The sequence below is a fragment of the Dermacentor silvarum genome, chromosome 5 (genome assembly GCF_013339745.2).
Source record: "Dermacentor silvarum isolate Dsil-2018 chromosome 5, BIME_Dsil_1.4, whole genome shotgun sequence".
NCBI classification, from domain to species: Eukaryota; Metazoa; Arthropoda; class Arachnida; order Ixodida; family Ixodidae; genus Dermacentor; species Dermacentor silvarum.
In genome coordinates this window covers 158,913,910-158,931,275 of record NC_051158.1, presented here as the reverse complement: position 1 = coordinate 158,931,275, position 17,366 = coordinate 158,913,910, and the positions used below count along the sequence as shown (strand labels likewise).

The following is a 17,366-nucleotide window of genomic DNA, read 5'->3' as shown; positions in this document are numbered from 1 at the left end:
CAACAGAGGCAACGATACATAAACAAGACAGCTGGCGAGACCGATTCTAGCTCTACACATCAAATCGTCTTCGGACTGGCGCTACTCTTGGTTGCGCCATAACATCATAATACAGGCAAACACTGTAGATGCCTTTATCAAGTTACTGTAAACTTTAATTTGTCCCCCTCTTTCTAAGTGCCGCCCAATTTCCAAGCCACAGACAGCTCCTGTCCCACCTGCAAAAGAGGTTGAGCAGCCTCAAGGTCAATAAATAATTTTGCCTTTATTTATATTGCAAGGAGTAGTTCCACATTACCCAGCATCTTCTTGCCTGAATTAATTTCCTTTTGCAATCTCCTTGTGCCAAAATGCCTAGTCCACAAGGAATATTACACACTGCTGTCCCTGCATGTGACTGCACCAAAGCTTTACCTTCCAGTCGTTTAAGCGGGTATCGTATGCACGAACCCTTCACTGCTTTGAACAGGTCCTGGGTCAGGGGAATCCCTTGCATCTTGTCCAAACATTTCTGAATTTTAGACCTTGCCCTAACATTTGGAGCTGCATACATTGATGCTATTTACTGAAAGACTGGCTCGCTCTCGCATCATGCATATATTTGCACTAAAGCCCTTCTCCACAATCGTATTTCCATGTGACAGGCTCGGAAAAGCTTTCACAAATGTGTACAGCAAGGGGTACTTCTCTTTATTATCAGTAAACCTTGGACGAAAAATCTTCTGCCTGAAGTCATCCAAAAGGAGCAGCATGTACACTTTCCATCATCATGACGTCCATCGACATCAGGACTGTCATTATGACAGTGACACAGCAATGACTACAGGCATTTCTTATACCAAGTTCCTCAGGACTTGGATTTCTTCATCTTGAACACACAAACAATGCAACAGCCCACTTTGTCCATTTGTTGTTTTTTCCAACCCAGCCACAACAGGCATAACAGATCCTGGATTGTAAGCGGATTTACTGATGAGCCCCCAGAAATGCATGAGCGAGAAGAAAGGGAACAAGGGGACCTGTTTTTATAAGTCATAACCATACAAATAAAATAGACAATGACAAGGAAAGCAATTATTTGAAATGTAGAAATGAATATATGAAAATGAACGAACGAAAAGAACAACTGGCTGCAGGTGGAACCGCACTGTAGCACTGTACCAGATACACAATGAATCCAAGATTACATTAGAATCAAACACGCCTCTCTAAGGACACGTAGGAAGTAAGAATCAAATAAAAAGGCTAAGTGCTCATAATATACATACATAACACAACGGCTAAACACACACAAAAAAAGAAAATATATATATTTTTTATTTTATTGCGTGAATAAACTTCTTATGTCTTTATTAACACTGTAATGTCAATATTCAGTGTGTCGTAGTGATTTAATGTCATTGGCAATGTATGCCGAATTCTCTGTCGGTCATACTGTGTGCGCGAAAAACGAACGTGTCACGGTGGTTGATACCGAAAACGATATGTTGTCGGCACGTGCTCAAGTTGCAACTTTGCTCAAGTGTTCTCGTCAATTCGTGCTAACTGACGCGCAATTAGCATGTCAATTCGTGGCAACAGTGAGGTTCGCTGACCATTCACCATTGGACGTCGATGGCACCTGCTGCATTTTGTTGGTCCAAAAGCTCCGGCAATCGATTGCCACTCAGCCCAACTCAGCCTCTCCTAATGCGGATGCTAGCAGACAGTGCACGGCTGCACCCTAAGCTAGATGGTAAATGTGCCCAGTGTTGTCAGAACATGAAGCATTATGAATATCCCTTATTCTACAGAAAAAATTGACCACACCACAGCCAGCAGAACACGCAGTAACATAGGAATAAAAAAAAAGCTCGAGAACCACAACAATCACCAATAAGTTTTGGATGCCGATGGTGACCACTAGCAAGAGCATTCAATCGCAACAATAAGTTAACTTTCAAGTTCTCTCAACTTAATTTCTGTATGAGTGCTCCATGCAATACTCTGCGAAGGATGCTAATAGATTAAATGCTATTAGTGCGAACCAGAGACTACACTGGTCGTGTTGAAACATTGTCCATGGGTTTCCACATCCACTGGACACACTCACTGTATCAGTGAGCGCCATCTGGACCGGTATTTGTAGCCATGCCTTTCCAATGCTAATGCCTTTTCGCGCTTGGTCAGTGGTCAAAGCAACGGTCCGCTCACGTTATCAACGGGATCAGCCGGCCGTGAGAGGTGGATGATAAGACTAGTATAGAATAAAGCATAATGCATCACTTCAAAATACCGACCCTGCATGACACCATGGGCCCCAACTGCCGAACTTCGCCAGCAGGTGCGCTGCACTGCGACGGCACCTTGCCTGCACCTAGCCACAGTCGAGGGCTACAATGTAGCACCGCACCTTTTAACCAGAGAATTGAGTGTTGTGGTACCGCGCATCCTGAAGTGGTGCATGTGATGCCGCGAACTATGGGTGAATCAAACGCACCTTGTGTCTGCAGTGCTGGCCACAGCCCACTGTTAAGCATCACCACTGTTATATCAGCATCATCACAGCAGTTTTTACGTCGGCTCCCAATGACAGCGCATCGACATGCTATACTGGTGGCCACAAAGCCAGATCTCGCGTTCGAGGTGTTTCGGACAGAGTATCAAAACAGAACTGAACTGAAAATTAAAAAGAAAATTAATTTTTGCTTGAACCAGAACTGAACCAGAACTGAACCGGAACTGCCACCATCATATCTCTAAGCCGTCTTCATATCATCATTGTCACTCCAGCGTTGTCATGTCATGGTCCTCATGCCATCGTATTGATATCATCTGTGTCAGACCTTCATTCTGCCATTCTCATTTTTAAATAGTTGTTGGTGTGTTTGTTCCATTGCCTTCATTTTCCATTACGATTCCAGTGTCGTCATGCCATTATCTTCATGCAAACGTCACCATTCTATGATCACCGTTGCATCGTCACACAATCATCTTCATGCCATCACGGTCGTTTTGTCGTCATCGTTCTTCTGTCATAATGCATTTCATGTGTATGATCGACAGCAACAAGTTTATGCTGAACCAGGTGAACAAATTATGGCTAAGCGGGAACAGCATTCTCACAAGCAGCAATGAAAGGTTCACTTACACCGATTGCCACAGCATGTGGTATCTATGGATTTTGCATTCTGCCTAAATCCGAATGCAGACGAGAATCGCACACCTGTCGTCAGCAGTAGACGGTTACATACACTTGAGCACGTCGTACCAAGGTAGGCAGACTTGGCCATTTACCATAAACTCACACAAGCACGCTGAAGTAAGAGAAGTGCCGGTAACTGCCTACCTGAGGTAGAGCTTGACTGATCCACAGCCTCAGTAGTCTGCACATTCCTCGACACGCTCGGTGCTTCCAAGGAGCACCCGACAGACTTGTGAGCCAGAGGCAAGCAGCACTGCGTGCCAACCTCGACCTGATCTACGATGTTGAAAGGGACCTGGCATGCTGCTATGGCAACAGTGATGCGTTCACCAAGGCTCATTGCATTTGTGAGGCCTGCAGAAAATAATTGGAGCGATTGTGGCATTTAGAACAAGTAGCAAATACAACAATAAAAAAGACGCAGGGGCAGAATACAATGTAGCTGTGGAAATCAAAATAATCATGTCGGTACAGTACCACATAAGAGCTACAAGGGACAATCCACACCGAACATTTGAAAGCAGGGCAACCTTTGTCGGCTCAAGGTGTACCGAAAGCAGACCATCTTCATTTCATACATTTTAAAGCTATTGGTGTAGTCGAGACTAATGCAAACTAATTGCAAGATGCCAAGGTCATTTTCGTCATAAGCAGCCTATTTCATGTCCATCGTAGTACAAGGCCTCTCTCAGCAATTTCCAATCGCTCTTTTCTTGTGCCAGCCGATACCATCCTATGCCTGCAAATTTCCTATTTCATCAAACCGCCTTATTCTCTGCCATCAGCTATCTGCGCTTTTCATAATATTCATCATATAAAACATCACGACAAATATTGCCCCTTTCATTGAGGAGCCCCAATAGACCACTGGTTACCTGCCCTGCACACTACATTGGCTGCCAAATTTTATTTTTATAGCAATAGCATTCTTTGGGAACTTCATCCAATTTGTGGTATGTATGAGTATATTTTGGCATCTAAGCACTTTCCCACCAACTAAGGTCACTGGGTAGTTCATGGTCGAAAAATTCAGCAGACCCCAGCTCACGATGATGGTAATGCGTTTAACATTGAATCATAACGATGCATTGTACTGCCACCATCAAAAAGAGTTATATATGAGGCATGTACTGCAGCAGGACTTCTTTTTCGCGTTTCTATAATGACGATATTTATTGACATTCCCTTTAAAATGCGGCAGGAACAAATAGTCATCTAGACTGCTTGATTTAATCTAGTTTTACTACATCCAGTGGTGCCACTGATGAACTGAGATTTGGAGCAGCGAAATAATAGTTTCAGAGCAGTTTGGAGCACTCAAATGCACATTTCGGAGCACTTTGGAGCAAATATATCCCAACTTGTAGACATGCACTGGCTCTTTCGAATACTTAAAAATGACAAGCGTTACAACGCTGCCTTGCCTCTAACTAAACGGAAAAGGAAATGTAGGTTTGAGTCTTTAATTTAAATGAAGACAACGAACCTGTTCCCACAATGTGCTGCAATTTGCTTATGTGAAATTGTGAAGCTGCACAGACGATGCCTTTCACATCACAGGAGGGTGAATCCAGATAAGAATTAACAGGTGGTCCTGGTCACCATTCTCGATTTCGATGAAATTTACTTTAGGCGCAGGTTTTGGGCCCAGAACAATGATTCTGAACTTAGTTTCATGAAAAAAAATTTTGTTCGCCTGAAAAGAAAAAATGCACAAATGAGATTTCTGAAATTTGAGCGCGCATAGAGAAACAATGGTACACTTCTCGATCACAATATTTTTTTCCCACAAAGAACAAGTAAAATGCTACCTTATGAGTATATTATTGCACCAGGCGCGTAGCCAGGGGGGGGGGCTGATGGGGCTTCAGCCCCCCCCCCCGAAATTTTTTCGTGCGGGCATGCACCACCGACCAAAACTACCACCGACGCCGGCAATCATTCTGGATTTTGTCTACAATGTCTTTTTTACGCTCGACAAGACATTTCGGCATGAAAGAACATTGCGAACTCGGGCTGGATTTTGTGACAACGCCCTTGCACCTGGAGTCACTTAACGCAAGGAGCCCCATCCCAGCATAAACTTTCAACGGCTTTTCGATAGCGAGCGGGCGCGTTGCGGCATCTCGCAGCGGCCGCGAAATGTACGGAGCGCATGGATTTCAATTACGAAACTTTATGGGTATAAAGTTCTCATAAACTTTTGACGCGAAAGGTGCACTGACATTTCCAAAGGCGTGCTTTAAAAGATTTTCAATTCTGGAACTTTATGGGGTTAATGCTCTTATACACTTGGGCCAACATGCGCGCACTGGAACGCTCGTGTCCAAGCCGTTCCATAAATTGAAGCGCGCGCTCGCAATCTCCCACACACTAGAAAATACTAAATATCACCGTGACTGTCAACTAGCAGCTGATAATTTTCTCCAATCATTTTCAGGAAGCGTGCAGAATGTGATTGATCAGCTGGACCAGGGCAGGCAAAGTAAAATATGAGAAAACAGAAGAAAGTAAACGGCCTATTATTGATTTTTTTTTTGCGGGCGACGACGTCTGGCTCTCCGTGGCCACAAGGACAGGGGCCCTATGGATTTAAGCAATGCCCCTGCTGAAAATACAGGCATTTTCAGAGTGCTTCTTCGCATGCGAGCTGATTGTGGAGATACGTATCTGAAGAACCATTTGGAAAGTTGCCCCAGTAATGCCTCGTATTTAAGCCCAGACGAACAAAACTAAATTATAGAAATGTGTGGTGACATTATCAAAGAAAGCCTAGATTCAAAAGCAGGCTGCTTCTCCATACTTCCTGACGAAACGACGGACATCGCTGGAATCGAACAGCCTACTGTTTCTGCAAGGTACCTAAACAAGTATGCCAACGACATCAAGGGAGTGTTTTAGGTTTTAGCACCGGAATAGATGCCCATCTCTCATTGCAACAGCAGGTTCTATGTAAATGTGTAAATACTGCTGCAGCTTCTAGTTACCCTTCCAGTGACCACTGCTAGCGCAGAGAGAATATTTTTTTAACAAGAGTTTACTAAAAAACTACTTGCGCTCTACAATGTCTGTGGAACGCAGGGTTAGGCTGGCGCTTCTATACAGCCACAGAGATGTCGGATTCAACGTGTCCGAAGTCATTGACCGCTTCGCTCAACTTTCCCGCCGAGAGAAGTTTGTCCTTTAGATAGCGAAGCAGCAAAAATCAATGCAAGTAAAAAGTTCTGTTCCTTCAGGTTCATAAGTTCTTAATTATGAAAACGTATGACCGTTCATTCACTTTTAAAACCGCAGAAATTTTCGCCGTTTATTCTAGCAGTTAGCATCATGATCATAATTATCACGCAAATATACAAATTACGAGAATACCAATAACCAATTTTGACCGACCTTGCTCATTGAAAGCCCGGCCCACGCGGCGTACACACTCGGATATTGGGTAGTTCAACTTGCCGCATCATCTGTGGCCTTCGCTTGTCCTTTTCTTTCATTTTCAGCTACCTGCTTTTATTTCTTTTTTGAAACGAAGGAATACCCTCCTTTAATTTTGGGTGCAGAGTAATTGTTGGCGTTGTGCAGGCAGTTAAATTATACATTTTCGTACTGATTTATGCATTATTCCTCTATTATTCTACCCACATGGCGCTGTCGTGACCGCTGCATGGGCCAAGTACATATCACGATTTCTGCGATCATAGTTATGTTCTTGCCTAGATCATCTGTCTTTCTGTGCGCAAAGTTTACTATCTCTGACTGAGCAACATGTTTATTTGTCTTATTTGACGCATTATATACACTGACGTTTGCTTAAATACGTAGATTTATTGGAGACTCTTACGTATTTTTAAATATCTTATTGCGAGGTTTTGTGTATACAAGCAGTGAACTTTGTTTCCAGCGACTCTTTTTTTGCCCTTTAGCGAGTTGTAGGTTCGCATTTGTATATTCCATTCTATCTTCGCATTTCTAATATATATTTTGCAGCACTCCCTCTTTTTATTTGTACTCACTGCTGCGAGTATTATCTCGGTGTAATTACAATACACGACGAGTTACAGCTGCTCCTGCGCAATCGATTGCAACGAAGGATAGCGTCATTGGGGTTTCTTCCTGGCCGTTGCATATATACAAAAATGTAAATAAGGTTCTTGATTGACAAAGATTCATCAAAATATTTGTCCTCAACTTATTCATTTCATGGCCTTTACGTTTTTCATATAAGCTGCATGCACTGCTTTGCTGGTTTCAGACTGATATTGACCCTTTTCGCGGCAATCCCGTGGGCGCTGCCATATTTGATCACGTGGTGACACGTCCATTGCTTGCCTCAACTGCCTCCGTTGCCTCCTTGTTTACAATGGAAGTGTATGACGCCGGCGCGGCTTAGAAAACCTCTGTTTTCGTAGATATCATAGACGGTGACTAGATGGACGACACGAATCTTTTATCACAGCTTCAGAGAACATGCAAAAGCGCTTTCGGAGCTGATTAAGCTATGTCCAAATGGCATAAGCAGCGTATATGGTGCTTCTTCTAAAAGCGGGGCTAAATATGTATTCCAAGCTGTCCGATTATGAATTCAGTCAGGATTAGTGTGTTTTGCTCTTTGTTCATTATTCGGCAAATATTTTGAAGCAGTGGCTTGTCAGTTTCTGACTCAGTGAAGTTCCTCGGTGCGGCCACTATCTGATTATTTTCTGCCTAATCACTCGCGGGTGTGCTCAGTTCTGAATCCGATAGATTTGCTCTTGCTGCGCACAAGGCTTGAAACGTAGCTTTTTTGTACATTGTAATATATTGTAGCAAATATATAACAGCTAGTAACTTGCTTACTCTTGTGGACCATCATGAAACATTCAGCTTCGACCATTGGTGCGCCATAGGTGTAGTCCGTCATTTATTGTGTGTATACAGTGCGCATACATTCAAGTGTGAGTCCATTCACTTATTCTTGATACGTCGGCGATAGAGTGGGCGTAAGTTTTCCTGCCATTTGGACAGATGTGTATAGATAACGTGCGCGAAACTTACTATGACAGGAAGCGGCGCCACTCCCTTTGTCATTGTTTAACGAGTGGTACTCATTCTTGCCGACGTTCTGGGGATGAAGCCCTTTCTTTGAAGGTTAGCGATACAAGGCTGGCAGATGAACAAATTTCTGTACCCTCGAAGAAAGCCGTACATCACGAAGTGCCGGTAACACTTTCGGACAGTTGCCGCAGCGGTCCGCGAACTTCGCCACACAGATTTATTCTATTCCTTTACATGCCAGTCACTATTTTTGCAGCCAACTACTCCACACGTCTTCAATCCACATTATTCAATCTAGCATGATTGGAGCACAGTGTGTTAGCGAAAACTCAGTTGCATTTCCGACAACTGATCGCACAGAAGCAAGGTAGAAGCGGTAATGGTTTCGTATTCGTGCGCGGTCGCTGAGGAGAGGTCCGCGAAAAGGGTCAATAGTTCTAAAGTTCATGTGATGTTTTCTTTACTTATTAATTAGACAAAAAAACGCGGAAGCATTGGTATCAGTTATTTCTGCCACAATTTTTGGGGCATACGAATTTATTCTTTTATGACAACATACACATTTTAATGGACAGTGCATAACGTTCAATAATTCTTTGCAGCATCTAATATACAATTAAATTGGCAATGCAGTTATTCATGCATTTGATCCCTCGACAAATTCTATAAGGAGGAGGCCGCGCTGCAACCTGAGCCCCCCCCCCCCCCCCGAACAAAATTTCTGGCTACGCCACTGTATTGCACTTGGCTACGGAAGGAACATTGAGAAAAAGAAGATCACAAACATGTTAAACAGACCAAAATACCTGTAATTCAGGAATTTATTGCTCTAGACTAATTAGAGTGAGGATAATAAAACTCTGTGCACATTAACATTTAAGTCTTCACATTCTTTCGAAATAATTTTCGTTACTTTGTCAAGTACCGTTATATTTAAACATTGTACTTAAACATAAGTGGTTTGCCAAAAACATAGAAATTTCAAAATAGTTTTCTGAAAAATGCCATTTTAAATTTTTTTGAAAATCACTCTCGTTGAAGTCAAGGACGTTGTCTGCCACTACTGTGCATAAAGAAATGTAGCATTATATGAGTACCGAACAAGTTACAATGCGTGAAATGTGACCACACTCAGCCTAGCGGCCGCGCCACTGATATTGTACTGCAAATTGGACGCAGGTCGTTTAAAAATAATGGTACCCGACATACTCATAAAGAAACCCTCAAAAAATAAAAATAAGAAAACAGAAAAAAAAATGAGCCATCAGGTTGAGTGGTGCCTCAAGCTTTGTCTTTCGATCCGGCACTTAGCAATCTTAAGCAGGCGATCCGTGGCAGCGGGCGCTCACATTTCGTCAGTGCCGCTTCGATTGTAAGCGCAGTCTGCCTGCGCGTGACAGCGAAGTTCAGAGAGTCAATGAGATAAGGAACGTAGAAAGTGAAAGGCGAAAGCTGTCAGTGCGTCAACAAGGTAAATTAGGTCTGCCGGTAGTTTTTCTGAGGACACCTTCCGTGCACCCGACGCATGTTTCTTCCTCCGCTGTGGTGGCTGAAGCCACAAAGTATAGCCTGAAACGCATGGTTGTGCTGGCTATCTGCAGAGACAAAAGAAAATTTTGTATCAGCGGAACTTTCGTAGCGTAAAGGACTTGGACATTGTTCAAATAAGGCAACACCTGCCTGAGACCAGTGTTCCTGTTCGAGAAACGGGTTTTTTCTGCGGGAACTGTGTCAATCCCTTCAAGGCACTGACCGCGGATTCTTCAACTTCCCCAGCTCCTGAGCACATGCTGACACATGAGGATGCATTGACATCCTCATGTGTCAGCGTGTGTTGAAACATCTAGAAATTATGTTTCATCTGAGTTTGAGGAGGCATCTACGTCACAGAAAGTGTTCGTTCCAAAACAAGTGGCCGTTGAAAAGCTCGACAGGTATGTGCGGTGTCCAGAAGTTTTGCCACTAAAACCTCCACATTTGATTGAAAGAAAACATCGAAGCTCATATGCCAAGCGAAAGCAAGGAGAATTTGAACATGGTCTCAAGAAGACACTTAATTCCAGTTTATCAGCAGCATATGACGCAGAAAGCCAGCCTATGACATTGACAGAAAGCTGCAATACCTGTTCGGACTGGCTGAACAACTTAAAGCAAGCCTTTGAAGCTTCGGAGTCGTTCAGTGAGCGTTGTCGTCTTTTACCTTGCTGCCAAAGTGGCTTGACATCAAAGAGATACAGCATGTTATTCAAGCAGCGACACGCTACATGATCCGTAAATCTAGAAAGTACAAAGAAAATCATAGTGTGTGGTCTTACCCTTACACAAGAAAACGGGTAAACCAGAAAGATCTCGAAGCAGCATAGCACCATTACACTGAAGATGAGCTTAATTGTAGCCAACCAAGCCCAAAAAAGAAGGATGTGGTTCACGGTATACTGGATGGCAAGAAAGAATTTATTGCAAAACGTGTAATGACACGCTCTATACGTGAAACTTGCCACATATTTAAGAAAGCTCACCCTGTCACTAGGTTCTACTCTTTATGATCGAAAAGTGTCACGCCCACGCCAACACAGGAAGTATGTGTCTGTGTATTGTGCCAACATAAAATTGGCAGTATGTGCGCTGGAAAAGAGTTCCTGTCAGAAGAAAAGCACCGAAGACTTTCGCGACCTTTGCTCATGCAGTCACTTTTCCTTTAAAAGCGAACTTGGAGAGTGTCCAGCGTGTCCGATGGTCAGAGCTCTCACACTGACTGACCTTGGAATTCTTGAAGATGAAGAAATATTATATGTGACTTGGGAGAAAGGTGACTTAATATAGAGTCTACCCCGAGTGCATTCTTGGAGCACCTTCAGACATGCCTAAAGAAATGGATAAATCACAGCTACATCAGGCACATTCAACCCGAAGCAATCAGTAAAGAAAAGAAGTCTATGAAGAAAGCAAGTGTTCTGCATTTCGATTTTGCAGAGAACTGGAGAGTCACACTACCACACTACCAGTCAAGTCACCATATTCACCTGTGTGGCCACGACCCAGAAGGGTCGCACAGTTTTTCTGTCGTAAGCGATGACATGTGCCATGACTCGGCCCATGCATGCTACACCTTGGCTAAGGTGCACGAATGGCTTGAAGAGCACATCACAGTGTATGCTCATACTACTTATATCAGTGACTGTGCTGCTTCTCAATTCAAGAACAAATTTCAATTTCATGAATTGAAAAACCACTGGTATGCATCAGCCAAATAGGTACACCGCGCGACTGGACACGGGAAAAATGCCTGCAATGGAATCGGAGGCATTGTGAAGCACCAGGCGACCCCCCCGCTGCAAAATCTTCAAAATCCCGCCTCATCTGCTATCAACTCTGCTTTCGATATGATGCAAATTTTGACTCCTAAGCTACCAAAGGTTACATTAATTTACGCTCCAAAAGCTGCCATTGAATCTTTCAGGCGATTGAAGGCAAGAGAATGGGTTGCGGTTCCTGCAAGGCCTGGTATTCAGTCGTGGCATATGTGGGAGAGCAAGCGGACCCATAACTCCGAATTGCAGTTGTCCGTAACAAGAACAGTCTTCGGTAGTGAAATCGAATGTCACATGTTCTCAAAAAGGTGCAAGACCAGATTAATAAAATAAAACCCCATGGCAACAGTACCGTCAGCCTTCTTCCTCAGCCACATTGGCATACAACATGCGCAGTTGTGCAGTTAAAAGGTTGTGACCCACACAGGACAGCATCGCTTGTTGGCAGCGTTATATTTGAACAATGAATATTACATTGAATGAGTCCTTGCATAGCTCAACAAATCAGAACGCATGAAATCCTATTGCGACCGCTAGGCTGAGTGTGGTCATATTTGACGCATTGTAAGTTGCTCGGCACTCAAATAATACTAAGTTCTTTTACGCACAGTGGTAGGCAACGTCCATGACTTCAACCAGAGTGATTTTCAAATAAATTAGAAATGGTCTTTTTCAGAAAACTATTTTCAAATTTCGATGTTTTTGGCAAACCACTTATGTTTCAGTGCAATTTTTAAATATGACGGTGCTTGACAAATTATTTTTAAGGAATGTGAAAACTTAAAAGTTCATGTGCACCGAGTTTTATTATCCTCTTTAATTAGCCTGGAGCAATAAATTCCTGAATTACAGTATTTTGGTCCGTTTACCATGTTTGTGATTTTTTTCTCAAGGTTCCTTCCGTAGCCAAGTGCAATAAAATACTTGAGTAGCATTTCCCTTGTTCTATGTGAGGAAAAACATATTGCAATCGAGAAGTGTCATCATCATCATCATCAGCCTATATTTATGTCCACTGCAGGATGAAGGCCTCTCCCTGCGATCTCCAATTACCCCTGTCTTGCGCTAGCGTATTCCAACTTGCGCCTGCGAATTTCCTAACCTCATCATCCCACCTGACTTTCTGCCGTCCTCGACTGCGCTTCCCTTCTCTTGGTATCCATTCTGTAACCCTAATGGTCCACCGGTTATCCATCCTACGCATTACATGGCCTGCCCAGCTCCATTTCTTCCGCTTAATGTCAACTAGAATATCGTCTACCCCCGTTTGTTCTCTTATCCACACCGCTCTCTTCCTGTCTCTTAACGTTACTCCTAAGATTTTTCGTTCCATTGCTCTTTGTGCGGTCCTTAACTTGTTCTCGAGCTTCTTTGTTAACCTCCAAGTTTCTGCCCCGTATGTTAGCACCGGTAGAATGCAATGATTGTACACTTTTCTTTTCAACGACAGTGGTAAGCTCCCAGTCAGGATTTGGCAATGCCTGCCGTATGCACTCCAACCTAATTTTATTCTTCTGTAAATTTCTTTCTCATGATCAGGGTCCCCTGTGAGTAATTGACCTAGATAAACATATTCCTTTACAGATTCTAGAGCCTGACTGGCGATCGAGAAGTGTACCATTGTTTATCTATGCACGCTCAAAATTGAGAAATCGCGAAACGGGCGGAAAACTGTTTTCGACGGGCGAAATTTGTGCATTTTTGGGGGCAAACAAAACTTTGTTCCACAAAACTAAATTCAGAATCATTGTTCTAGGCCCAAAAGCTGCGCCTAAAGTAAATTTGATCAAATCGGGAATGTTGACCAGGACCACCTGTTCGTTATCTGGATTCACCCAGGAGTTTTTATTGACAGCTGCCAGCATAGCCATGCTTACAGCAAGGCCTCAGTCAGAAACAGTTGGCCAGACTCATTGTCACCTATGCTCTTCTGAGCCAGGCCATCCTTGATGAGCACCTGGTAAAGCTCAAGCATTACTTTAGACGACACCAGGCACCTTTTCCTCTGCTCAGCAACTGGCTGGTTCACACCTGGCACCAACCGATTATTTGGGCATCAACATTTCAGACACGCTCGATTATTTGGACGACTTCGAGCCACTATCACCGGCCCATATATTTAATGTATACGTAAGACCAAAATTTCGGACACCTTAAGGCATGCCAGTGAATAATTCAGACTACGGCTGCACGACTGCATGCTAATTTTACCGCCGAGTTCTGGCTTTGATATATCGCTCACAATGCTGCGGCACGCTGTCGGCTGTGTTGCTGACACCTCCTGGAAACCGAAACTACAGAAGCCTGGTTAAACCAGCACCAACTGCGTCCAAAACGTAGGACAAACGAACCCTGGCAACCCAATCGCGAGTCCCGCGGTGTTGGCTCCGTGTGTCGAGCGTTTGTTCATTGACATTTTAAATAGTGAAACGGCCCCGCTGACTTCATGTTGTTTAAGCGGCGCCAACTCCACTCTCGATGTCTGTGCTGGCGCGGACAATGACTGTTGTTAAAAATAAATAAACTGACGTCATTTGGCTATGATAGCATGGTCGACTTCTGGGCCATGTTGTAGCAATGCATTCTGCTCGATTCTATATATCCCACCCCTATCATGCCTCATTCACGGCTGGCTAATACCATTGATAACGAAGGGGGAGTGCTGCTCTTACCACTGAGAAAGCAAGAAAGCGCAAGAAAGAGTGACACCGGAAAAGGCATCGCTACAAAATTGCGGTTCTGCTATGTTACCAGGGGTTGGAGGTTTGGTGCATGCACTGATTGTACTTCCCGTGCTCATCCTGTCTGGTCTTCCTTGTGTCGTTGTTCTTCATGCTTTAAAGGATGACATGGATCTTATGTATGAATTGATTGTACTTTTGCCTATCTGTGGCGACAGCATGACAATGGCAGAGATACTGACTGACCCAGATCGTAGGCAAGCGTATCCGCACGCTGCAACGCATTGATGAATGTCGGCTTTCTTTTTGGATGATCCCTTTCGGGGATACTAGACACGTCGACAGACAATGACGTTCCTGGCACAGTGCCAAGAATGCCATCACTCGTAGACACTGGTGTGTCTGAAGCTAGCGAAGCGAAATCACGCGAAAGTGAATGCATCCCTGGAAGTGGTCACTTGAGAATATGGGACAATTTTTTAGCCATTCGTGGAATAAAGTCACTTGTTTTCTGGTGAACTTGGATATATAAGACTCCCGATTATTCGGATTTTTAGGCTGTCCCTTTCAGGCCCGATCTATTGGTCAGTGACGTATATATAATGAAAAGTTCAATTTATTAAGCTGCTTTAATCATGTGCGCTATACACGTCTGCAGACAACTGTGCCCACACATGTATTGCGCAATCGCTAATTTTGGCGGACTTTTGCGCAAAATCTTGTTTTTTAAACACAATTTGCGTTATTTTAAACAAGATTTGCAGGACATCTCGTTTGGCACAATTTGGCACAGGAGAGGGAGGACTGTACATCTACCGCTATCTTACCTCGATCTTATGTATTCAAAACTTCTCTCACTATATTCTACCATTATCTAGGCTGGCAATGACTCCAGTTTTATCAGGCTTTTCATAGCATTTTTTCACTAATACTCTAATCGTCCCTAAGTCATCTCAACTGCTGACCAGTCAATTCTTCCACCTTCTTTGAATTCCCACGCTTCTGGAAGGTGGACACTCCTTACGGGTCTTGCTTGGTGAATATCTTGGCCTTTTATTAGGATGAGCAGAGTCATTTCCGGGTCCTTTTTTGCAGCAGCAGCACACACGTGCCTCATCCTGTGGCGCATATTTTCTCCTGTATCTTTTTGCCCTCAGGCAGCCAGCTGGGGTGTCAAATGGCAAGGCACTCCCTTTTGCATTATCATACACACTTTCCCTCCCAATGTCTTTCTTGCTGTGTTGGTAAATCCCAAATAACTCTTAAGAATCTCTAAAAATCTCATAAGTTTCTCTAAGAACACTAGGCACCATCTAGTGAACAACAGTAGTGGTGTTCACACTGGTGAACAACAGTAGCCCCACAGAAATATGGACCAAAGCTAAGAATGGTTGTTGGTAGCTCTCAACACAATTATTCTTCAACAATTTATTGTCTCAGGAGAGCTGGAAGCACATTCTTTGGATTCATCTTCTAGTCTGTTTCTTGTGACGGCACTATGCATCAAGTGCAATACAATATTATAGGTCTTTTAGCCTACACAATTTCAAATGGAAGTTTAACACCACTGCGGCAAATTACAACATTTGAATGGCAAGCATCCATAGCTTGAACCTGTCAGCAAGCCTTACCAGCTGTCTAACACGATTATGACAATGTGTCATACGTCACTCGAACCTACATTACTCAAATACACTTTTACTGGAGCAGAACAAGCATTGGAAGCCAGCAGAAAGCAGCACTTCTGCTGGCTTTTTCTGCCACGCTCCTAAAACCTTGGAACGGTGCTGAATAAATAATTATTTCATAGCACACCCTTAGCAGCTGGACACACATACCAGATTCTCGACAGAGCAAACCAGCATCAACCAGTACTTGGCGCTATTTGTAGCCAACAAGGCAAAGACAGTCTAGGTCCTGGTTGGCACAACGAAGGCAGAAGAAATCAGCTGAGGCTGTAGAGACAGCAGCAGCTCAGTGAAACAAACTACACACGTGCTGCGTACTCAGCCGTCACCCCGTCACTGCGGCAAGTAGAAGTATGCTCTTCACGCATCAAGGAAAAGAACTACTTTACCTGTAAAAAGGCCGAGTGGTCTAGGCAGCTCGTAATTTCTACCCTATAAACGGCGCTGACAAAGAATTAAGGCACTTGGTGCCTCTGTCGTTTGCCTTCTTGCTGTTTGTAGAACCCCGATTACGGACGAAAAGTTACGCGCATGTTTTAAGAACGAAAGCAGCGGACATGCACATATAGACTGATGGATTGATTCGTGCGCTCATATGTTTACCTTCGGAAGTGCCCGTAAGCGACAGCAGCAGTCGAGTGGGCTTTACCTACTGATTCACAACGTACACATAACATGACACAACAGCACAGCTGACACATAAGAGCAGCTAAGCTTCAAGCAAAGGAAAGTTATCACATATGGAAGGTGTTCACAAGCTTTGAGGAACGAAATGAAATTCAACCTTCTTGCGGGTGACCACTACTGAGCCCAGTGGAACAACTATGGTGTACAGGAATGGAACAGTGTGTCGTCCGTATAGTAAAACTATTGGGAACCGTGGTTTCTTCTGCGATGACGCCACCAAATAGGCGCTGCAATGTATCGGTGTGCCTTGCGCGCAAAATTTAAATATGTTGTGCAAAACTTGCTGCATTTATAAACAAAAACGCTCCGAAACAAAATTTAAAGTATCATAATTTGCAAAAAATGAACGATACAAACTGTTAGGATACGTCAATAATGCCTTTTGGGCTTGCGCGTTTTCAAGAACAGATCATGCTAGAGTGACCTAGAATATGGGAGAGTGTCTAAAGTAGAGTGTACTAGAATACGGTCGAGTGGGACGAGCGGCTGGGGCGGCGCATGCTTTGCAGTGAGGCGCCCGACGTGGAAAAATACTGTGGCGGCGCTGCGATCGAAGTGGTTTGGGCCGCATCAAGGTCGCGCCGTTGGAAATTGCTGGCGATACTGCTCCATAGTGTCATTCGTACTACTTCGCGCGCTGGTATTTGCGTTGAGACCACTCAAATGGTGTTCATAATTGCATATGACATGTATTTATGCCTTAAGAATAAATTCCTTTCTCTTCTTTATTTTATTTTATTTTTAATGCCGCTCGCTGATTGCGCGTGCATTGCGGCCGCAGTGT

The 17,366-nt window shown here is 43.7% G+C and overlaps 1 protein-coding gene across 1 annotated transcript in view; it reads right to left on the bottom strand.

The window, feature by feature from the left end:
- Positions 1-16,753, bottom strand: part of LOC125946092 (zinc finger protein 674-like) — a 43,117-nt gene extending 26,364 nt beyond the window's left edge. The window contains exons 1-2 of the mRNA XM_049668552.1: positions 16,680-16,753; positions 3,329-3,538 (exon numbers count right to left, since the gene is read on the bottom strand). Coding sequence (XP_049524509.1) covers positions 3,329-3,524 — 196 coding nt within the window. The 5' untranslated portion in view covers positions 3,525-3,538; positions 16,680-16,753. The remainder of the gene's footprint in view (positions 1-3,328; positions 3,539-16,679) is intronic.
- Positions 16,754-17,366: the final 613 nt, after the last annotated feature.